The sequence below is a fragment of the Aptenodytes forsteri genome, unplaced genomic scaffold (genome assembly GCF_000699145.1).
Source record: "Aptenodytes forsteri isolate BGI_AS27 unplaced genomic scaffold, ASM69914v1 Scaffold209, whole genome shotgun sequence".
Classification (NCBI taxonomy): domain Eukaryota; kingdom Metazoa; phylum Chordata; class Aves; order Sphenisciformes; family Spheniscidae; genus Aptenodytes; species Aptenodytes forsteri.
In genome coordinates, this window is record NW_008795034.1 from 4,502,340 (window position 1) to 4,525,536 (window position 23,197).

Below are 23,197 nucleotides of genomic sequence, written 5' to 3' on the forward strand. Positions count from 1 at the left end.
TTTTTTTTTTTTTTCTTTTTTTCCCATCCTTCTAAAAGAAAGTGGTAACAAACTGTACAGTCAAGTGTTTGTCAGAGCAGTTGTTTGAAAAATACACATTGTCTTTAAGATGGGGTTAAGAAGGGCTCTTTGAGTGGGGAATGCAGAAAATAGATCATCTTTTTATTTCCCTCTTAGCCTAGTCGGAAAGGGAAAACTTGGGGGTCTCTCCTAGTCAGGTCACAGACTGAGGCACTACACAGGGAACACCAGTACACCCGCCTCTTTTATCCTGTGAAACTGGGCTGGCTGGCGGGTGTATTGCAGAAATGAGGCGCCGTAAGAAGGATGTTACGTGCATGCTTTTGCTGCTGAAAATAGCGTATGTCGAAGGACTGATGGGACGGGTGTTTAGCAGTAACTTGTCAGCACATACCGATGGACCTAGTTAAACAACACGGGTGTTGTCACAATCGCTGCTGACTTCAGATCTTGTTCTGACTTGTCCCTAGGAGAGCCTACACAGCATCGCTGGGAGAGACTGCGGTGGCGTTTGACTTCGGCCCGCTAGTGCCGGTCCCAAAGAACATTCTTGGACAGCGCGGGAGTGAAGAAGTGTTGGCCTACCCGCTTTACATTTTATATGAAAATGGAGAGACGTTCCTCACATATATCAGCCTGCTACAGAGGTAGGCTTGCATTCATCCTCGGGTTTCGTGGGGCGCTTGTATGTTTGTACAATGTTAGGGTTGGAGAGCAACCTCTCAGTTTGGCTGGGACTCTGTAATGGAGGCTGGGCTGAGTTTTACTGTATTGCAGCCTGTTTTAGCTCTTTGTGGCAGTAGTGATAGACTGAAATCCAAGAATAGTGTGTCATCCTTTTTCATCCAGACGTTAAGGGCGCAGTTTGCACTGCTGAGAATCCACTGTCCATTGTTTACAATCAGAAATTTGAAGTGAAGACACTGGACTGTTAAAAGATCGGTGGGTCTAAGGCTGTTTCCTAGGTGTATTTTGGGGCCTTCAGTTCACAGCGCAGACATTCTTAGCTTTGGGTGAGGCTGAAAGAGCCAGTGGCATCTTAGGAACAGAAATATTTTAAGGTCATAGAGGGTTTGCAGGCATGTTCCATAATGAAAGGTCAAGAATACGAATCAAGAATATAAACACAATACAAGAAAAAATAACTTCAGAAAACTGGGAAGATGGTGGAAAACTTACGAGTTAGATCTAGTATAACTGCGTATTGAAACGTGTGGTATTTAGGTTAGAAACAGCGCTGTTTGCATGAGAAATGATGCAGCTTTGAGCAGATCCTGTCTGTAGGCAATGAAATAGGCTTAGTCCTTCAAAAGTTCTACCTAGAGAAATGCCAGGCCACAAAATGCTGCTTGTAAAGTGCTTTATTAAGCAAGAAAACAATTAAGTGATAAAGATAATTAGTTTGAGCTTTCTGTGAGTACTTTGTGTTCTTGTATGAAAACGTTTCCTCTTGAATTGGTTGAAATGTAGCTTGGTTGCTTTCAAAGCATAAAACCTTATTACTGAGCTCCAATTTCTTTTGTGAGATCTCCACCAAGTAGGTGTTAGTGCAGAGACTTAATCTGCAGAAGTCTGGGTTGCTACTATCTAATGGAAATTAAACAGAACTCCAAACCATCGGGTTTTGGGTGGGTGTTTTTAGCCATCTTTATTTTGTAGTTATTGTCCAACAAACTCCCGCTGGCAGCCGCGGGGAACGCTCCTTCCACACCTTGCGTTGTGAACACATCTGCTTTATTCCAGCACTGGAAACCTTGGCAAGCTGCTTGGCCCTCTGCCCATGCACCCTGCTGCGGAAGACAACTACGGCTATGATGCCTGTGCTGTCCTTTGCCTGCCTTGTGTTCCAAACATCCTGGTGATTGCCACCGAGTCGGGAATGCTTTATCACTGCGTGGTACTGGATGGGGAAGAGGATGATGAGCAGGTACCTCGTCTTGGTTTTTTTTCTATAAGTGTTTTTGTTTCTTTGGTCGAAGTTCCTGGCTGCGAGATGGCAGGATGCCCGGAAGTGAATGCCGAGTGCCAAAGCTGCATTCTTTTATAATGAGGCAGCGAGTCTTCCTTCTATTCCAGCCAGTCCCTGTGATTCTCTGGTGATTTTGTTTTACATGTCAGTTCTGTGTATCCTGCAGGTATATCAGTTTTTGACCAAACTTACTATGAACTATTTTAAAGAGGATCTTCCAAGAAGAAACCGTGTTTCTGAGAGAAACTTATTTTTAAGTAAAAAAATAAAGAGACTTGAACTACTTCCCCTAATGGTTAATACTCTTGCCTATGTTATGTAACTCTTTCTTGACGTTGTTTGTGTTGGCATGTCTATTTAAATGATGTCTGACAGAAGAATTCAATGCTCTTTACAGTCAGAAAAGTCATGGGACCCAAGATCTGATCTTATTCCTTCCCTGTATGTGTTTGAATGTGTTGAGCTGGAACTTGCACTGAAACTGGCATCAGGAGATGAAGAAGAGCCTTTGGAGTCTGATTTCTCTTGCCCAATCAAATTGCATCGAGGTAGGGCTGTCATTCAAGTTGTTGGCCTTTACTTGCTTTACCTCACGAATTTAGGATTGAGCTATTTACAAATTTTCATTGGCGTCAAAGAGCGGTATCAGAATAAGGATTTGCCTGATGTCTTCAATAAAGCTGTGGAAAGAGCAAGCCTGGGCGGTGCTTTAGTGTTTACTCGAGAGCAGGTTATGTGTGGTCACGTAACACTAAATTCTTTCAGCTGTGGAAAGTTGTTGCATCTGTGATGACCAACGTATGTAAGCAAGTGCTGTGGGGATGGTCATCCTGAAGGAAGAACTGGTATCTGCTTATTAGAGTATCCGATGTAGTTGTGGGGCAGGAGGTTGGGTAGGACAAAGTGTTTGGGTCTTTCTGAACAAGAAGCTTGTCAGAATGCTGCTCTGCTGGCTTTAACTGATCTTCCCTTTAAAATCTAGTGGATTGATACAGATGTGGTGTGATAGGAGTAGTTCAAAACAATTCATCAGGTATTTCAAGCGTAATTAAAGTTTATGCAGAACTCTAATAACGTGGCTAACGCACCTGACTCAATTTTTGGATGGGGATGCGTTAGTACTTGCAACAAGATGTTAATGCCGAGTGGACAATAAGTTGATACACGTTCAACAGTGCAGGTTTGAAGGATGAGTTTTTCTCAGTTCGGTGCCTTCTCCTACAGTTGCTGTTTAAATTTCAGATCCGAAATGTCCCTCTCGATACCACTGCACACACGAAGCTGGTGTCCATAGCGTGGGGTTGACGTGGATCAATAAACTGCACAAATTCCTTGGTTCGGGTGAGTGGCGAGACTCTGTTGCATGTAGAGGGAAGAGATTACTATCTGAACACCTACATTTTGCTAGTAACAAGTTGGTGGATGTGAGCAATACTGAGAATCCCTTACCCTGCAAAGTGAATCTCATGCATTGTGACCAATCTCTTTGTAGATGAAGAAGACAAAGACAGTTTACAAGAGTTGGGAGCAGAACAGAAGTGCTTTGTTGAACATATTCTTTGTACAAAACCATTGCCATGCAGGTAAAAACCAAACCCTTTCTATTGCTTCCGAATCAGTGAGTTGCTATGGAAAATATTTATGATTTGCCCTCCTTTGCTGCCTTCTTGCCATTAAAAATAATGAAGTCGGCTCAACAGAATTCAAACAATACAAATAAGCAAGTATGCATCAGGATTCTTAATGCACAGTTAGTTAGGGAAGTAAGCTAAATTTCTGTGTTACTGTCTGAAAATCATCACAAGAACCAGCAGAAATTTTCACTTCCATTTACCGGACCCAGGACAGCTCTGAGGCTTGATTTGGCTAAGAGACTTGAATGCCGACATGTTCCTCTTACCCATTTGTTAAAGATCAAACAATAAAGAACATCTGATTTTCTGGGGGCTCCTGAGGTACCCTCGTCAGGGTTAAGAGGCATCATTTTTCTGGGCTATGTAATATTTATCTGTCTGCTTTATTTTCTCACTTTTATAAGGCCTAATAATTTCTATCGAATGCTATGTATTAAACATAATGAAAATACAAAAAGAAAAAGTTAATTAATAGGTGTTAGTCATCCAAGCTAGCACGGATGGTGACTCTCCGATGGTGTTCGTAGTTACCTGGGGAGAGGGCATTTGGACCACCTTTTTGGTCCGCAGAGGACCCGTGTTGTCTCCTGAGGAAGTCTGTGCCTTGCCCTAGAAGCGGGTAACGTTTCCTGGGTCGCAGCAGAGTTTTGCTCCTGTTCCACAGTTAAGTTATACAAATGCTCCCTCTCCCAGGATGGATGCGTTTGTCCTCGTACATCTGACTGCCAGTCAGACTGTGTGGTGTGAGAAGAATTATTTTGCAGGACTCATTCCAGGGAGTGGTTCTTGGCTTAGTGAAGGGTGTCCGGCTTAGGCCGATTGCTGTAGCCAGAGCTTTTCCCAAAGAGTGAACTTGCACAACAACTTCAGGAACAAAGAACTTTTCTGATCGGGTAATTCTTGTGTTTTCTTCCCTTCAGGCAACCTGCTCCGATTAGAGGATTTTGGATCGTTTCTGACATCCTGGGGCCCACAATGATCTGCATCACAAACACCTATGAGTGTATTACAAGGCCTCTCTTGTACGTGGCTCTTAATTGGTTTGAAATCCGTGACTTGCATGAAAAGGATCTCAGGATATTATTTATTATTATTCTTCTTTTGATGCTTTCACCCCAGACTTCTGCACCTCTTGTGACATGCGATGAAGTTTGCCTTCTGGCTGAGCACTTAAGCGTTATTATAGTAGTTACTTACTACTGATAAGGTGTTTGTAGGGGATGTAATTAATCTATATCACTTTTAATGAGTATTAGGACAAGAGTTGCATCAAAAGGTTCTTGACATTATTGTTGTTTTTTGTTCTTCATTTTTATAATGAGGGAATCTGCAAATCAGAAATTTGTTTGCAGACAGTAGTACAGAGATGCTTAATGGGCACCAAGGTTATGTTTGCATGAAAGGGGGGGGGGGGGGGAGGGAGTGGATTCCTAAATTGCTTTAGGCTGCTTTGAAAAGCAGGTCATTCTGCCATTTGAGTGCTTGCTTGCCTTGTTACCGAACCTTCTTCTCCTTAAGTGAAAGGATATTTATGATTCTCGCTAGTTTCAGCTGTGGCCAAACAGAAAGATGTGGGGATGTGAGCTCCACCAACCTTGTCTAGAGCTGGCTTTACCACATAATTGAAGTATTTTTTCTTGGAACACTTCTGACTTACTGCTGTAATACATTAATTCCACACTTTGTTTTAACTGCCATTTGAACTCTGGTGTAGTTTAAATTTTCCTGGTTTAAACTGTGTTCTCCAATTTGATGTTCTTTGGTAGAAGTACAGTCCATCCTGCATCCCCGCCCCTGCTGTGTACCAGGGAAGACAAAGATGTTGCCGTTTCCCCTCTGCGCATCCTGGCTGAGTCACAGCATTCATTCGAGAAACACATCCGAAGCATCCTGCAGCGCAGTTCTGCCAATCCCTTGCTTCTGAAGTAAGTAAATACGTTTTCCCATGGGACCTGAAGAGGGAAGACTCTCAGCAATACTGTGTGCGTTCATCAGCTCCTGACTGAACAGCACATTAGCTTGAAGGTAGCAATAATGGGGGCGCAGCTCCTGCAGCCCACTTGTGCCTCTCTGTCCGTACAGGGATGGCATCAGATCAAGTAACGACGTAGGTTGGGAGGGGGGTCATCTGGCTCCAGTCCCCTGCTCAAAGCAGGGCTGACTGCAGCTGATTAGGTTGCTCATCGCTTGTCCCATTGGGTTTTGAGTATCTTAAGATACCTTGGGATTTCCTCATGTAAGAAGAATGATTTGTAGCAAAGGGATTTAATTATAGTCCCTCACTTCCATAACTGAGGCCCCCAGAGCCCTTACCATAAATACTGTAAGTGGTTCAGCCTTTCAAAGGAACATGTTAGAGTACGACTGCAAAAACCTGTCCCATACATTCTGAAGGTCTGCTGATAAAGATGCTGCTCCTCCCCCTGAAGAATGCCTTCAGCTTCTTAGCAGAGCCACACAAGTGTTCAGAGAGGAATATATACTGAAACAAGATCTGGCAAAAGAGGAAATTCAGCAAAGGTAAGAAAAAAACCCTCATAAATAACTGCTGTACAGTGTCTCTGAAGCAACATCCCTAAGTACCAAGCAGTCCTCTGCGGGACTAACCCTTGTAAATGAGTAAAATGTCCTCACGTAAGACTAGAGTAGCAGAACTGAAAACTGAGTTACCAGGGAAAGCAGGGGCGAGTGTAATACTTGATCTCTGGAGTGGCTCACAGGGGGGAAAAAAAAGTCCACACACACACACACAAAAAATAGTTCTCTCTTGCTGTTGTCAGTCTGCCTGTGCCTGCGGGTGGCAGGAAATCCTTTGACCTCAGCAATAATCCTGACAAAGCTGCTAAAAGGAAAATTGCATTAAATATGTCTCTTGCTTCTTCAAATCATAGTTATTTATATTCTAAAGTTAGGACAAAGTGGCAGAGTTTGTTCTCATCACTGGCCATTTTTCAGTGTCTGTAGTTCTTCATACTCCCAGGAGCATTAATCACGTCTGTCGTTATCTTCTGTGTGGCCTAAATCCTGATTCAACTGGATTGCTGTTGGGGGGGGTTTGATTTTATGTATGCGTTTACTTTAAGAGTGAAGCTGCTGTGGGGACAGAAGAAGAAACAACTGGAAGATCTTAATTACTGTCGAGAGGAAAGGTGAGTATAATCTATCTGCTTTCATCAAGTCAAACCTCAGGAATGACGGACCTTTGTACAAAAAGTACTTTATGCAGGGTCCTGTGTGAAACAAGTGAGAAGTGAATCCATTTCCAGCTATAATGAAGCACGTAGGTTCACTCCCTGCTCCAGCCTGCTTTTTCAGGCTCCTTGTCCCGTTTCCACATACAGACCGTCTTGCATGTAAATCTAAAGTAAATAAACATTTCTCACTTTCATAAAGGAAAAGTTTGCGGGAAATGGCTGAGCGCTTGGCTGACAAGTATGAGGAAGCCAAAGAGAAGCAAGAAGATATTATGAACAGGTGAGTGCAAACTGCGCGCCGTTTCGTCACAGAGGAGTGGCTGTTGTATCGAAGTTTGCGAGTGTGGTGGAACAGAGTGGGCAGGAAGCGCCACCCTGGTTTGTTAGAAGACCGGGCTTCTGAAATTCTCTTTGTTGGGGCTCAGTGGCGGTTTGTCAGTACTACTTCAGGTCCAGGCTGAGTCAGCTTGCTGTTCGGAAATACTGTGTGAGACCAGCGGAAAGAGGGGAGTAAAGTCTTGAGCCCCTAAGACTTAGGAAGAGTGACAGAAGTGCAAGACTGTTGGTGTCTTGGCATAACTGGTCTAGTCGATGAGTTAATTCAGCAACATTTCTTGCTTTGTACATGAAGGATGAAGAAAGTACTTCGGAGTTTCCACTCTCAGCTTCCTGTTCTATCGGACAGTGAAAAAGATATGAAGAAAGAATTGCAGACAATACATGACCAGCTGCAGCACTTGAGCAATGCTATCAGACAGGTGAGAGAAGGAATTATCTGGCTGGTAGGTTACTGACAACATCTCACTCACACCTAATGACAGTGCCGATAAAATACTGTCCTTCCAACAGAGCAACTTCGAACTTTTGTTAAATTAGCAACAACATACTAAAATATCTTCTGGTCCTGGTTAGTCATATAGACAGAACCTCTGCAGCTCAGTATGAACCCTAAGAAAGTCTACACACCTTCCTCAGTCTTAGCGCTAGCTTTCTCTTCTCTTCGTGGGAGGAAGTCTGCGAAAGCAAGCAGATCTTAACCCAAAAAGAATTGGAATGTATCGCAGCGTGACGCACCAGTTTGTAACTATAACAAGCGTTCGCTCTGGCAGGCAGTACCAACGCTGACTGGGGTCGTCTTTTTGTACATGACTTCTAGGTTAAAATGAAAAAGGAATACCAGCAGAAAAAGATGGAAAAGGGTACCAGCCCCCGAAAACCCAGCATCACCCTCAGTGCCTACCAGAGCAAGTGCATCCAAGCCGTCCTGAAAGAAGAGTAAGTTAAAGCTTGGATCCTCCTGTAGAATTCAAGCCCTGGCATTTAGATAAGCGATTCTGTTCACGTTTCTAGGGTACGATTTAACCTCTGTGCTGCATGAGGGGCTGACTGATGCACCAGCTGGAGCTCGTTGAGATGGTCTGAAGCATAAAGCGTGCCAGCTTGTGACAGCAGCACCGGCCATCTCATGCTACTATTAAAGCAGATTTAGTTTAAGTCTCCTTTTTGCCCAAGGATCTTTTGGCAGTCTGTATCCAGCCTGTCAGTAACAAAATGACTTGCAACCGTGCTCCCATCCTCTGCTTCTACCATATGAAGGATTTTCCTTCCTGATTAGTCTCAAGCAAAAATGACTTGCAGGCTTTTGACTTTGAATTTGTTTTTCTTGAAGGGGAGAACACATACGGGAAATGGTAAAACAGATCAATGACATCAGAAGCCACGTGAACTTCTAACATGTCCACGACGAGGAACCCACACCAAAAGGCTGGATGAGCTTTAATTTTCCCTGGTATTTCCCCTTGTATATTTAACATTTGTATGTTGAACAATATGCCTTTTACTTACTATTTTGTAAAGATGGACTGTGAAATAAAGTACTTTTGATAAGACTCTTTACATGGTGTGGGTTTTTTTGCTTTTCTGCTGGGAAGGAGACCGTGCAGCGGGTGTTTTAAACCGTAAGTGTGTTCTAGCGTAATACTTACAGCTAGCTCAGTAGTGGGGGAAGGTTTTGCTACTTCCTTCAGAAAACTGCCTGGGGTTACTCTGGGAGGCGACTTCTACCCTTGGTCCGCGGCATGGTTACTGCGGGGGAGGCCTGTGGCAAGAAGGCAGAGTAGAAAGACCAGAGAAGCGCACACACTTCAGCAGCTTTTTCTCTTTTTTAATTTGAAACACTTTCTTCATAAAGGACACACCTTCAGTACAGTTAACAAATGGTTACACTTGAATCCTGTAGACAGCAGAATTCTACATCCACAATTGCACGGGACACCAATGGCTTGGTTCACTGGAATGCAGTATTAACTTCCAAACACTCAGTTTGCCTTTATCAAAAGATGGCTCTGGAGTCCGTCTTGACATTAAAAGGCCAATTATTTATCTGCTGTAGACAAACTTCAGCAGACAATAAATAACACTTGTCCCCTCCCCCCACCCCTTAGAAAAGGTGACCTGGTCAAGCTCAGTTTTGAAAAGTAGTACTGCACTGCTACAAAAGTGGCACAGTAAGAGGTGCCAAAGTAAAGCTGTAAGGGAAGGAGGGCTGTTATTACCTGTTAGGTAACAAGGTTACCAGACATGCTGCAAGAACACTTCTTTTTGTACAGATTAAGACTATACAAGTATAGGAATGCATACAAAACTTGATCTCGTCCCTTTTACAGCCTACATGAACAGAATCCCGTTTTCTAATCCACTCACCCTCTGTATCCTAGCTGACCTGTCCGGTTAGAAGTAGTGCCTGTTAAGAAGCTTACTAAGCAAGGAGAACCTACCACCTGACACAAATCAAGCTCCAGCACACCAAGAACTGGAGGGAAGAGCATTTGTTTTCTGATGTTTTATGAGCGGTACCACCATAATCCATCCAGTGAATATCTCTAACAAGAGCTTCTACTACACTTAATTTACAGTCTTTTAAATTTGCTCTGCAAATTTGGCACACGCTGTTTTGTTTTGTTTTTAAAGGGCCCTTTAAGTTTCTTAAGTTTGAGTTCAGCAGAAGCTTGAGTTGAGTTAACTACTTCTGAAGCTGTGCTTTCCCTCCCCAGGAGGGACAGCCGCTCTGGGTTAGCAGGACAGCTGTTTGTAGCGAGCACATCTCCCACCACTTCTGTGAACAGTCAGGTGTCTAATTTAAAAAAGAAATTTGCACTGGTTGGTAGAAAAAGGTCACTCATGTTTTAACTCTGAAATGGTCACAGCTAGTACTTATCAACAGGCGTAAAGGTGTTGGGGTGCATGATGGAATAAGGTGGCAAAAAGGAAAACAACCATACAGTAATCGTACGCCCTTCCTCTCCAAACCAAAAGGAAGTTCCTTCACCGACTCGCGCGGTGCCTGGTTTAAAAGCAAGGAAGACAGTAGTCAGCACCAGCCCTTTCAGGTGAGTTCTCATCTCGGTCCCGCTCATGCCCTACCGCGTATGCCTCCAGCCTCCTCTAACTAGACCCAACATGCCATCGCTGTCCACTGAGAAAAATACACAAGCATGCATACGAACACACACACACACATGCAAAACTCCATTCTGCAACTGTTACGTTTGCTACCCTGTCTATCTAACGATCACAAACCGATTGCCCACTCACCTGCCTTCCCTTATGGACTGCAGAAAGGCACCCTGCAGCCATCATCTGCAATCTGACAACACCACACCTATACAAAGCCGTGTCAACAACTTGTAAAAATACACTAAGGAAAAGCCACACCAGCCCTGTACTATTTGAAACAATCGAAAATGGTCAGCTACAGCCGCGGTTGTTTAGAGGAGACGGGAAGGTAGGGCTGCTGAGAACGGGCACTGACACAGGGACCAGAAAGGGATGCTGAAAGGCCGTTAACAGCTGCTTTCCTCGCTCTCTCGCGCTAGGAGGACAGTCCAGAAACTCAACCAAAAATTCTTTTTCTGCATAGGTCCTTAGGTGCATTTCCTCACGTGTTCAGCTTGCTGAAGAGATGTACAGGATTTGTTGTAGTTTTGCCATACAACAACAGGCTTCCTTAAACACTGCTGCACAGGTTACGTATCAGTAACCAGCTAAGAGTTACTTTTTGGGAAGGAAGGGAACATAGGAAAAAGCTTTTCATTCTGCAGCTCCTATTAAAGGCCTATTTTTTTTTTCTCCAAAAAGTTTATTCAACAGAATAGGACCCTAACCATTGGAAAACTGGATGCAAAACATCTGGTATTGGATTTATGCATCAGGAGGCAGCTGCTGTCACCTCACAGTTCAGCAAATAGTAAAAAAGGTTAAAAACCCCCAAATCTGGTAATAGCCAATTAATAAAGAACCTAAGCCACACTGCAATTTCACTTTTAAGTGAAATTAAGTGTCATCTGAAAGATGAAAACTCTGCCATCTATTAGTCTAGTCATTACTAAGGTAGGAAAAATGGCTTTTGGGTGTCAGGATTATGAAAGGAATTAATTGCTAGGGTGAATTCTTGCAATGAGTGACAAGGAATTGAGCTTGTATGCTTCTTTTTGGCTGTTTTTAAGGCATTCCTCTTCAAAACCACCGGTTCTAACTTTATGTTAGTAGCAGGATATAGACTGCTAAAAATAGGATTTAAGCACTTAAAATGTAGTCATGTGCATTACAGTTTGGAGCATTTTCTGTCACTTCTGGTTTTCTTCATCACCTTCAGATCTATGGTCAAGTACGTAAAGAAAAACCAATAAGCAATGGAGGAAAGTCTAAGTTATAAATTTTGGACAGTAATGATCTGCTCCTTCAGCCTCCTTTCTTTTAATTGAGTTGTAAGTAGGGGCCAGTTCAAGAACTCAATTTGCACCACCAGTATTATCAACCCCTGCAACCGTACATGAAACCCTTGCTATCCACCTGCGTGCGTGAAACTCCAACAAAAGGAGAAAAAGGAGGAGGAACGGTCATGTTACCGCCATACATTTATAGAACAAGAAACTCAAACCTAGCACCTGATTGATGACAAGAATTTCTTGCCTCTGCTGACACGTTACATAGTGTAACTTAAATGCACAGTTACAGAAATATGGGACAGCGTAGGAGTCAACTCTGAGCAATACCATGATACCATACTTTAAAGTAAGAGATGCACTGTACCTTTCAAACTTGAACCAGCAGAATAATGCAGCTCCAGCGCATTTGTGCTCTGTGATTGAGAGTGCAATCACTGTTTTCCATACTAGTACGCTGACCCAGAAGAGGTGGGTCAAGCTGACTGCTTCATTCAGCACCTTACCTTGACACTTTCCAGTGAAAGCTAGTAACTTTACCTCTGGTGCCATCCACCGGAGCAAAGCAGACCTGCATAAACCCCATGCCAATGCTCAGACAACGCATAGGATTTATACTAGGTTTTTTTGGTTGGTTGGTTTGGTTGGGTTTTTTTTGTTGTTGGGTTGTTGGTTTGTTTTTTTTTTACAGAGAAGGGATTACAGGTACTGCTCAGCTTTAGAGATGAGAAAGAACCAGTTGTAGTTCCATATTCTAAATTACATTTGTGAAAAGAGATTACAAAACAGTGCATTTCTTTGTGCTTTTCCTTAAGTATCAGAATTCAACGGAAAAATTTCAAGGAGCTAAATTCTCAGTACGTTTTTCATTTTTTTTTTGGATTAGCATTTATCTGTTCAGGAAACACACAGCTCACTCATGTCCACCACATTTCAGCAGCATTCAGATTCTTCAACACAAAGTCAATGGTGTAAAAAAAAAAAAAAAAAAAAAAAAAAGTACTGAGTTATGAAATAAGATCAATATCCAGTGTCCTGCTAATAAAGTCATATTTTAATATAAAATATTCATACAGCATACTCTACACCTCATTCTCTCTGCTAGCTGAATACTGTTACTGACTATTCAAACAGAAAAACTTCAACCACTTTGCTCTTCAATGTTTTGGAGGGACAATATGGTTTCCAGCAGCTACTTTGATCACAGTAGTGGGGGGAAAGGAAAGAGGGAAGGACAGGGGGTAAATGTTCCAAAACTCTATATTAGGTTACGAAGTCGGCTGAAAGAGGGGAAGTTTTTCAGAATGTAAGGACTGATCCCACTCAGTGGAACATGAAACACCGCACTCATTAGTGTTTCCATTAGAAAGTTCTCCTTCCTACACTGCAAGTCACCCTTGTGCTCTCTTCCTGCCCAATACGAAACCTTTTTCCCCTCTAGAAACAAAACTTAGTCATTGCTCCCCTCTGTTGTCTTCTGCTCTTTCAGTTAGAATTAAATAATAATTAATGTTGCTATAAAGATGAGTTAAAAACCCCAAATGCAGCCTTGGAGCCCGCTCATCAGGGTGTCATGTTTCAGGAAGCTGATTAATGTCCGTCAGTTTTGTGTCATTCAGGATTGCACGGATTCTCTCCAGGGAATCTGCCTGCCGGATCCGCTCCAGCTGCACCTACAGAAAACCAACAGACGCAGTTGAGCTAGTAAAACGTGCTGGTGCAAGACCATAGACCCACAACCAGAACTGAGCCAACAGGCCACGTTAGCAACCCCTAGTACCTGTGCAAGCAGAAGAGATACCAAATTATCATTGGCTGAAAAAGGCAAGGTGTGAAGGGGCACAAGCTTAATTTAGAACCAAGAATGGCGGGGGAAGGAAGACATAAGGCAGTTGTGTTTTTAAAATAAAAAGCCACTTTCTGCAGGGTTCAAGTAAGCCTTCATCGTCACTCTATGTTTTGCCTAACAGTCACTGACATCATACTGGCCAGGCAAACTGGAAGAGATGAGCAAAGCAATGTAAACTTTCACAGAAAGACTGTAAGGAAGTAGAGACCTGCCTAACATATGCCTTCAAGCCTCCCAAGATCAAAGCTAAAATGCTCTTGGAGGAAATGTCCCATTTCCAAGCTCACTCCTGTTACTCGCTTTTCTGATAATCTATCTTAAGCTATTTCTTATATACTGAAAAAGTGCCCGGCAGAACTGTGTTGAAATGAACGCGAAGAGATCACCTTTATTTTATTTATTTTATTTATTTATTTTTTTACATTCAGACTTTCACGTTCTTTGTATTAGGATCTGGGCTTTCAGTTGTAAATTCCCAACTAGTGGTTAATTGATTTTTAGCCCTTCCTCTCCATTGCCGATACCTAGCTTGGCCAGTGGACACCTCACGCAACAGTGAGTGAGTCATACTCGCCCAGGCTCTCCACTGACAAGGTCAGGGAAGGACATAACCCTGTCTGACTGTCAAGAAACCAAAATCCTCATTCGATGGTAATCTTCTCGTGTTACGCAGCAGATCTTGTACTATGCACAGTGGAGATGGCACAAACCACTGTTTAAACTGAAAGCACTAACTGCTGAGAAACTAACGTGTAAGAACCGCTTAGGGGCAGAAAGAAAACACAAAATACAGAGCTACAACACTCTTACCAAGCTCAGTACTGAAGGCCTACCTGCAAGTTTTGGAAGAGTGTGCCACACATCTTCCAAGTGGGGTGTATGTTTTTGCTCTAAGAACTGCATAAACCAGTGCATGCAGTACTTAAAAAAAAAAAAAAGAGGATGATGACAAGCAAGAAGCAACTTCACTAGCCAGGACAATTCAATAGTCTCCTTTGTCCTACCTACTCCTCCAGAAACAGCCAGAACAAAAGAGGACAGTTCACTATTGTCCATCCAGCTAAACTCTGTCTAGGCAAGTCTCCTATACTCCTGGTTTAGTTTTCCAAATAAACCTGAACACTTGACTCAAAAAATTTGTATTTTTAATTCTGCTGAATTTCACCAAGCAGACTGGCTAAGAACTCAAAGGAGACAGTGCTGAAATTCAGTACCTCCTTTGTGAGCAAGATTTCTAGTAAGCTGGAATGTGAGGGGGGGTACAAATTCTAAAAACACGGACACTGAAGGTGAGACCAATCTAGCCCAATCTAGACAGCCAGCCACCCTGCAAACACAAAAACTGCAGGTCCCTTCACGCTCTCTACAGTTAACAGAAAGACAGAGAGATCAGCCTGACAAACTAGAATTAGCCTTGATGAACACCCCTGCCAAAACTCCTTCCTTCAGCCACCTCTCGGTATCTCATCGCCAACCACAGGTTCTACTCTTTGGAGGAAATACAAGGATAGCAACAGTGACAATAGCAAGGATAAGACTCTTAGATAGTATAAATAGAAAGCAGTAAATATAACATGATATGAATATATGAAATGGTTCTTCAAACAGTACAAGTTCCTTACTTTGTCCTCAAATATTTGCACCCTAATGATTTGCTATGAAAAGTACTGGAAAAACATCAGGCGATGGACAGTGAAATGCTAGGGTCTAAAGGTGCCATCATTTACGGCTCTCTACAGTTCTTTTTAGTACAATAGTTGTCTATCTTTGCTGCTGAGAATCGGTTGGAATCAAGTAATCAGAATAAAATCCCCAATAGGCTTTAATACTAATATTATACTAGGAATACTTGATCAGTTTATTATACTAAGAACTTTTAAAATAGTTCCTAAATACCAACATAAGAAAATTTACAACTGCTACTTCTTATTTTACACAGCTCTGGAGAAGTAAAGAAACAAAAGTAGCACCTTACAAACTGATTGCACTTCCCTTACCTGAAGCGTCTGAGAAAGCTTTACAAAATCTCTCTGCACTTGCTCACTGACATCTAATTCAGTCTGCAACCGCTGAGCTTTATTCTTCTCTTCAAATACCAGCTGTTCAAGGTTTGCCTGAAGAGAAAGAGATTCTTTATGCTATGCTTAAACTGAATAAAAAAGGAGAAGCTTATATAAACTGGTTAAAGCACAGTACTAGAGCAAAGCAGCATGATTATTCTCAGAGTCCTGGCAGGAAATTAAACCAATCGCTCTTCCTACACCTCGATTTTCCTAATTGCAAAATCAGCGGGTAAGACCCATCAGACAAAGATCCTCATTAGATTGGTTAAAGCATGAAAAGGCCCCATGTCTTTTAACAGCACTATGTCCAAGGATCTCAAAATAAAAAAGCAGATTTCTGAGTTTTAATGGAACACGAGCATAGATGAAGGGCAGTAATCTGCTGGTGAAAAGATAACTATCTTGCTGTCTTGAGTTTTATTCAGAAAAGTCTTTGGGGGGGGGGCGGGGGGGGGGAAGAGAGAAATCAGATCACAATTAATTAATCTGACTGCCAAAGTAGGGCTCCTTCTTACAGTAACAACAAAACAACATTTATTCAGAAGTATCAAAGCATTCAAACCAAGGTTTGGTTAGTCAGGAAGCTTTCTATATGCAGAAATGTTATTGAAGCCTAACTTTGGAAGACAACCCAAAAGAGATACTCAAGTCAGCAGCAATTCAAATCCACTGCCTTACAAATCCAAGTGCAAAGTGATTGGGATGAGGATTTAAACAGCATCCAACAGACACTATTTCACTGCCAGAATCTTATCACCATTCAAAAGCTTTCTTTTTCATTCTCGTGTAGTGATACATCTTCTGACAGTTTGATCATCATAGAAGATGCATATATACTTCATACCCAGACATCATAGCTACCTTTGCTGCTGTCTCCTTCTTCAACTGTTCTTCTAGAGTGTTTTTTGTTTCCTGCAGACTCTCCAGCTGCTGCAGGTTTTCCTGAGAAGAACTTTCCAACTATATTATAATAATAAAAGAAGTATTAACTAAAATTCCTAGCATTTCAACTTCTCACAGTCTCTCCATACAGCCAGCATAGCCTAAGTGTCTTTCCCAGGACTCAGAAATACACCTCCTCTATAATAATCTCTCCTAGGGACACAGAAAACACCTAAATAACATCTCTTTCTCTCCATTTATTTCATTTCGGAGCTGGAGAGAAACGGCCAAACCTGACATTTAGGTTATTATCAGGTAGCCTAATATTAGTTAGGAATTAGTTAATCCAATATTTAGGTTACAGCTTAATAAACAGACAAAACACCTTTTAAGGAACAGAACTATGAACATGTCCCAGTCCTACACTGGCATCAATACAGCTATTCTGTCCTTCAAAGTTCCGGGCATGACCTTCTGTGTTCCCTCTGAAATGGTCACAGAAGCCACACAGGTGCAGTTACCACACAGGTGCATCTACATTCTTGATATCAAGAGTTGCAATAGACGGAGAGTATCCAGTTTAGTGTCGGTGCCTTCAGCAAGAAAATTTGTGCAAATGCATAGGCTGGAGTTCGTTCTTACAGAAAGGAAAGGTTATCTACACAAATAACCCAGCCCTCCAGCATCCCACAAGCACGTTGAGATGAAGGAACAATAATGTTACATGTTTCAGAATTCTCTCCTTAGTTCAGCTCTCTTTCCCTCCCAATACTGGGCATACTAAACATCATACAAGAATATATCTAAAGTGTTACTGACACCTCAAAGGCAGATAGGAAAAGTAGTTCATCTTCTCTGATATGAAGAGGTTGATGTCAAAGACAGCAACACAGTGTCACTGATAGAACTAGCAGAAAAAAAATAATCCAATTATCTTTGTTTAAAAAAAAACAAAACCAAAAATCCCACAGTGAAAGGGCTCCTTACCTGTTCCTTTTCCACTTTTATTCTTTCCAGTTCAGCTTTTAAACTGGAAATGGAAGCTGAAAAACAAGAATATTAAAGCTTAAACGCAAGAAAAACACAGGAAACTGGACATACCCTGTTTACTTCTGTTAATATTTAAAGGAGAATTAAGCACGTGCTACATTAAAGGCACCTCAAAGGTAAACAAATAATTGTGCTTTTGTTTTCAGCTGCACAGCTTTGGTGTATCTGCTATCAAAAATGGACAGTATTTAAAATTCAGATAAGTCTACTTATCACAAAATCCAGTCTTCACTTATTTTACTAATTTCTAATATTACTATTTTGAGACTGTTTTACCCCTGCTCACCTATTTCCTCTTTGCAATTCTCTATTTCCAGCTGTAGAGTTTCTTCTATATTTTCTTTCAAATATTGTTCAGCTTGAATCTGTTCTTTTAAGAATAAAATCTCAGCCTTAAGTTTCTCCTCAAGGTGATCTGCTGCTGTCCGCACGCTAATTATGTCTTCACGATATTTTAAAATCAGCTCACGGAGCTCCTGAATCAATGATCAGCAAAAAGATTTGTATTATGATCTTCAGATACACACAGTACTGTATTTATCAGCATACAAGCCAAAGACAAAGTTATGCTACCCCAAAGTTTGTCCCACCATACCAGGTCCTGCATCCAGCAAGGTATTAAAACAAAATCGCAGTTTGCTTGGCCATAGGAAACGTGTAAAGATTCACGTCTCCACAGGCTTATGACCCTCTCCCCCTGCCCTTCACCCCCCACAATCTTTTAAGCTTGACATGCTTGAGAGTAAGGGAGTGGCCATGAAAAGGATGACAAGGCTCAGGATTATACTGGTCTTAACGCCTGGAGAGAAATTAAAGTGACTGACTAAGCTTGATTTATTGAATCGATACCTACATTGGAGCCATGGTGACTGAACATTTGTGTGCCCAGTTGCAAAATACAGCTTAAACTAGCTGAACTGGGATAAGCCCACACTCTACTGACAACAGAGCAGTTGCCAGGCCATAGTTAACTCATTTTGTTATTATCTATCCATACCCTGAAGCATGCTTATGGCACAGTGGGATCAGACTGCTGATTTTGTACATCACAGACTTACAGGGTTAAAATCCAGATTATTGTGCATTGTGCTATTTGAGTCAGCTTTCTGATAAAGAAGATTCTTCCAGCGAGATCTAGTCACATGCATTATTTGTGTTAATGATTTAAAAATGTTTTACCTCTGCTGCTTCTGGTAGAATGAAGTCTTCAGCTTGCTGTAAAGACACATGCAAGCTGTGTTTTCCTTGAAGACTTTCATTATCTTTTTGCAGTCTCACCAACTCTTCTGAAACCTGCTCCCTTGACTGTGTCAGGACAGCCTCCAATGTAAAGAAAAGCATAAACGCTCACTCAGGGTCATGCTCAGATCTCTTCATGCCCCATTTACTATCACTGCTTTCAAAGGTCTGGTGAATTGATATTCTTTGTAAAGAAGGGAAACAAAATGTTTGTGTGGATCAACACAATCAGTTCTCTCTTGCCTGGCCTATGCACCGGAAATAAAGGCAAGATCAATCTTAACTGTACAGGCAGATAGGAGGATGCAAGTGATGAATACAGCATTGTTAAGTCTCCCAGTTTTCTTCATACAGAAGAAATTTATCCATTAGCTAGCTGTGCTGATGGAGAGGGGGTGGGGGGGAAGTCACATGTGGTTTCGAGAACTGGCAGTGATGTTTATTAAAATCACCTAACAACTCAGCTGTAAGATCAGGTTATTCAAAAACCTTAAACATTCATCCTGAAACTTTCAATGGTAGGCATCTGCCTCCCACTGTCTTTTCAGGAAAAGATCAAAACAGCTGATCCCTTGTGAAGAAAAAGTATTAAGAAAGCATAGTTTTGCTTGCATTACAAAAGAAAAAAATCCAGCGAACTTTTCTGAGAGGAATGATTGCTTTGGTATAGGGAAACAGGGACTTGAACTCTGACAGAGGCTGCCCTTTGTATTATAGGTGGGCAGCATGAAAAGGATATTCAGATCAATACATTTTCTGAATCTCCTGCGTCTCCATTAGGCGTGCTCTCACGCAGAACATCAAACGGAACATTTCTGCAAGCAACGTCCTGATGTCCTACAGACAACCCCAGACCCTAGAAATGTAATACTGGGATTCACGAGAATGAATGCTCTTAGTCCCCACAATGCTGTGCAAGGGAGGAAAAAAGAAGAAACTTGACTCTAATGTAGAAGGGAATGAATTGCTCTAAGGAAGTTAGACTTTGTTCTGCCCTAGAAAATGAGGTCCTATTCCTGTTCTCTGGCTTAAATCCTACAAGATGCTCAAAATAGTTTAAAAAAAAAAAAGTTCTCATACATATCTCTTCCTGGGTGTTAGGGCTGATATTTTAAGTCTGACCTGTAAAAACATTGAGCATTCATCTCTAAAACTCAAGAAAGTACTCACTAGTGATGGTACTTGTGATGAATCCTAAAAATTTGTCTTGAGAAAATCTATTCTGTCTTCAGATCTGAGGTAAAATAAGATACTAAATGGGCATGGAATGTACATAATGAATAAGCGGGGAAAAAAGTTGACTAGTGATCTCCATATTAATCAATATGCATACACACGGAAAGTATGACAGGCTGACCCTACAAACTGTTACAGGTCCAGCACTTGCTGTCAGAGCTCATTTGGCGAGTTACATGTTAAGATGCACAGCTCTCTCTAGCCAAGCTCAGTGAGGCAGCAAGACAAAGCCTTTGACAAACACATTGAGCTCCAAAGGTTAGACAAACAGTGCTGTACAAGTGATCTCTGGGCTTAAGCTGTCTTACCATTTGCTCCTGGACACTTCTCTTTGCTTGCGAAAATGCCTGCTGCAGTTCACTGAGGAAGTTCTCCGACTTTTGACATTTAGCCATAAGCAAAGAGATCTTAAAAAAAGCAAACCCACACAAAGATATAAAGCATGAAACAGATTTTGAAGAAGAAATAACCACTGAAGTTGTCTTGCCTGTTACCATTACTAACATATATTTTGAAATTTCAAATTAATCCACTAAAGTTTACTTTGTTAATTCCTTACTCAGTAAAGCAGTAATGCAGCTCAAGTCAGTAAGGAGAGATGCCGTGCTTCTATACCAATAATATACTTACATTCTATTTACCATACTCTAAACAATGAATAAACAGTTAATTCTAATCAAACTTGAATGTAAGCCACTTCAGAGACACTGAAAGGAAACTGCAGAGCTACTACCTAAGTTTTCAGCATTTTCTTTCAGGTAAAGTAATTTTTTGTACCTTTCTCCGAAAGCATGGATCTTCAAAAACTTTACAATTAAGTTATTCTACAACACCACATGCTTAACAGTTAGATTAAGCATTACTTAAGAGCACCCTGATACAGCCAAAAGAAAGAATGTATAAACATATTCCTGTCATCTACAACAGACTTTGTCTAATGACTACTGTTTCTTTAGTAAGAAAAAAATACTAAGAGACAAAGTCTTCCAGCTCAAGTGAAGTAAATTCAATGTCTTGTACACAGCATTTACTTCATATTGTAATCTTTAACAGGCCAAAGGTGATGACTTTTTTTTTTTCATCCTATTTGGCTCTGTTGTTCCGGGAGAGTTATTTACACATCTCAGACTGAAAAAAAACTTTACAGCAGCCTATTGTTTTAAAGAAGTCTAGTGCATATTTTGGACCAACTACTGTTACTGCCTGCTCAGATGCTCATTAACTCTTCACCACAAGCCCATTAAGTGGGTGTCAAGTATTGATGAGAGCGAGTGGTATGAATAGTACCACTCTTCTACTGACAAGGACAGTGACCAAGAGCACAGGGCTACTTTTGCATGTTTGGGTGATTTCATACACAGGTCACTTCAAAACTCAAACACTACTCAAATTCCGATTATCACCTCTGTAACGGATTTCAAGATTAGAAATGAAACTTTAGGGCCAAAATTGGATAACATGATATTAGAGACATTAGAAACTGTGGCAGACTCAGATAGAGCATAACTAACCCTAGAAATTCTCATTTTTGTTGCCTCTACAGCAGGTAGTCCATCCATATCTAACAGAAGACAAGAGTTCTTATTACATACTTTTGAATAACATGTCACAATTCCTACCATCTTGATTACAAAATGCTTGTACCTGATTAGAGGAGTCCTCAGCACTTTGTTTCATGTAATCCTCCAATTCCTGTTTATCTTTCATTGTCTTTTCCAGCTGGTCATTAGCCTGCCGCAGCATCACCTGCAGCTTTTTCACCTGTGTTGTTACAACAAAATAATTTAATTTTCCATTCTTTAGGGGAGTATTTATTTCCTGAACACAAATATAACCCACCCCATCACACCCCCAAACCACAAAACAAAATCCCTCAAAACCCTGTGCAACCCAGAAGTTCCTTTGTCGTTGTTCTGAAACACCCTGCATCACAGATTACACCTATACGGAAACATGGGACATCAAACTGCACTGGACCATCGCCATGTAATGACTTCAACCACTTATTTCAAAGCAGAATGCGACTCATATGCCTTCTGTACCCATCTGAAAATTGTTCTTCAGTATATGGCAGGAAACAAACATCCTCCAATACTTTACAGTCATTTTATGCTGCTAGGAAGAGGTCCTCTAATTTTTCCTTTGCTGTTAACAATTCTTGCAGTATCGAAGATAATAGAATTTAATGCATCAAAAGCATTTTAGAATATAAATTATGAAAGATACTGACTTCAGCATGAGCACAACACTTTTTATAGAATAGTGCCTTTACTGCATGGTCTTACAGCACCGGATAAAGCGGTTCTCCAAGGTGAATCCTTAAGAAATAGGTACCCGTGGTGCTCACGACCACATAACAGTAACAAATCAGGTTATGTCAATAAAATGTCAGAAGTTATCCAGATTTTAAGTATGCTGACATTATTCAATTAAAACCAATGAATAAAACAGCAGATGGTTCACCGTTGCAACCTTAGAACAACTGCAAAAGTCTTGCTAAAGCTTGAAGAGAAATCCCACCTGGTCTCTTGTCTCAGCCTCCTGAATCTGGATACCTTGCAACTGCTTCTCATAATTCGAGCACATATCACAGCGTCTACCCAGCTTGTTCCCTGCATTCTGCACCTGGAGAACACAGAGTTATCACCTGCCATAAAGGCCATAAAATTCTTCAAGGAATGCAGGAGTGCTACATACTCTCAGGTATGTTACGTGATCACAAAATATTATGAATAAAAGACAGTGGCAGAATCACGTAATGGCAAGATTAAGTTGCTCTAAAAGTAAAGGATACTGTAAATCAGCTGCAGGATATCAGCTCTTCCTGGCACAAGTCCCACTTTTAGCACAAAAGCAATAAGCCATGACATGCAAGAGTTCATCAAGTCATTCAGCGTGTCCTTTTGAAGTATATTACTTAATTAGCTGTATAGAAACAGACAGCTCAGAGAAAAGTTTTCAACAGACCATAGCATTTTTTCATGCAATTATTTTGTATTACAAATCAAATTATAAACACAATATTACAGGGTGTGGGTTTTTTGTTTTGGGTGGGTGAGGTTGTGTGTGTGGGTTTTTTGTGTGGGTTTTTTTAGATCAACACAAACCAATTAAAAAGCAAGTCAGTTCATCAGGTCAGGACTTCCTTAAATCTTTTTCCTCCTGTAACTGAGCTCTGAATATTTTTCAATGGCACTAATTTTGTTCTACGACAGTCATCAAGCTTTATTTACTATTTAATACCCTCCTCCAGTATTGCTTAGTATCAGAGACTGAATAATCAGCTAAAAGAACAATTGGGAAAGAATAAAGTAGAAGACAGGCAGATTTAAAAAA

General features: G+C 41.2%; 2 protein-coding genes across 2 annotated transcripts in view; one reads left to right on the forward strand and one right to left on the reverse strand.

The window, feature by feature from the left end:
- NUP88 (nucleoporin 88) overlaps positions 1 to 8,714 on the forward strand; it is a 10,115-nt gene extending 1,401 nt beyond the window's left edge. The window contains exons 4-16 of the mRNA XM_009276411.1: positions 492 to 668; positions 1,765 to 1,948; positions 2,388 to 2,538; positions 3,233 to 3,331; positions 3,483 to 3,573; positions 4,545 to 4,646; positions 5,391 to 5,549; positions 6,019 to 6,144; positions 6,708 to 6,773; positions 7,018 to 7,098; positions 7,450 to 7,576; positions 7,975 to 8,093; positions 8,488 to 8,714. Coding sequence (XP_009274686.1) covers positions 492 to 668; positions 1,765 to 1,948; positions 2,388 to 2,538; positions 3,233 to 3,331; positions 3,483 to 3,573; positions 4,545 to 4,646; positions 5,391 to 5,549; positions 6,019 to 6,144; positions 6,708 to 6,773; positions 7,018 to 7,098; positions 7,450 to 7,576; positions 7,975 to 8,093; positions 8,488 to 8,551 — 1,546 coding nt within the window. The 3' untranslated portion in view covers positions 8,552 to 8,714. The remainder of the gene's footprint in view (positions 1 to 491; positions 669 to 1,764; positions 1,949 to 2,387; positions 2,539 to 3,232; positions 3,332 to 3,482; positions 3,574 to 4,544; positions 4,647 to 5,390; positions 5,550 to 6,018; positions 6,145 to 6,707; positions 6,774 to 7,017; positions 7,099 to 7,449; positions 7,577 to 7,974; positions 8,094 to 8,487) is intronic.
- Positions 8,715 to 8,986: 272 nt separating this feature from the next.
- The window catches only part of RABEP1 (rabaptin, RAB GTPase binding effector protein 1), a 35,014-nt gene continuing 20,803 nt past the window's right edge, over positions 8,987 to 23,197 (reverse strand). The window contains exons 9-17 of the mRNA XM_009276412.1: positions 22,382 to 22,486; positions 21,506 to 21,622; positions 20,170 to 20,268; positions 18,566 to 18,706; positions 17,673 to 17,862; positions 17,324 to 17,379; positions 16,316 to 16,414; positions 15,389 to 15,505; positions 8,987 to 13,215 (exon numbers count right to left, since the gene is read on the reverse strand). Coding sequence (XP_009274687.1) covers positions 13,114 to 13,215; positions 15,389 to 15,505; positions 16,316 to 16,414; positions 17,324 to 17,379; positions 17,673 to 17,862; positions 18,566 to 18,706; positions 20,170 to 20,268; positions 21,506 to 21,622; positions 22,382 to 22,486 — 1,026 coding nt within the window. The 3' untranslated portion in view covers positions 8,987 to 13,113. The remainder of the gene's footprint in view (positions 13,216 to 15,388; positions 15,506 to 16,315; positions 16,415 to 17,323; positions 17,380 to 17,672; positions 17,863 to 18,565; positions 18,707 to 20,169; positions 20,269 to 21,505; positions 21,623 to 22,381; positions 22,487 to 23,197) is intronic.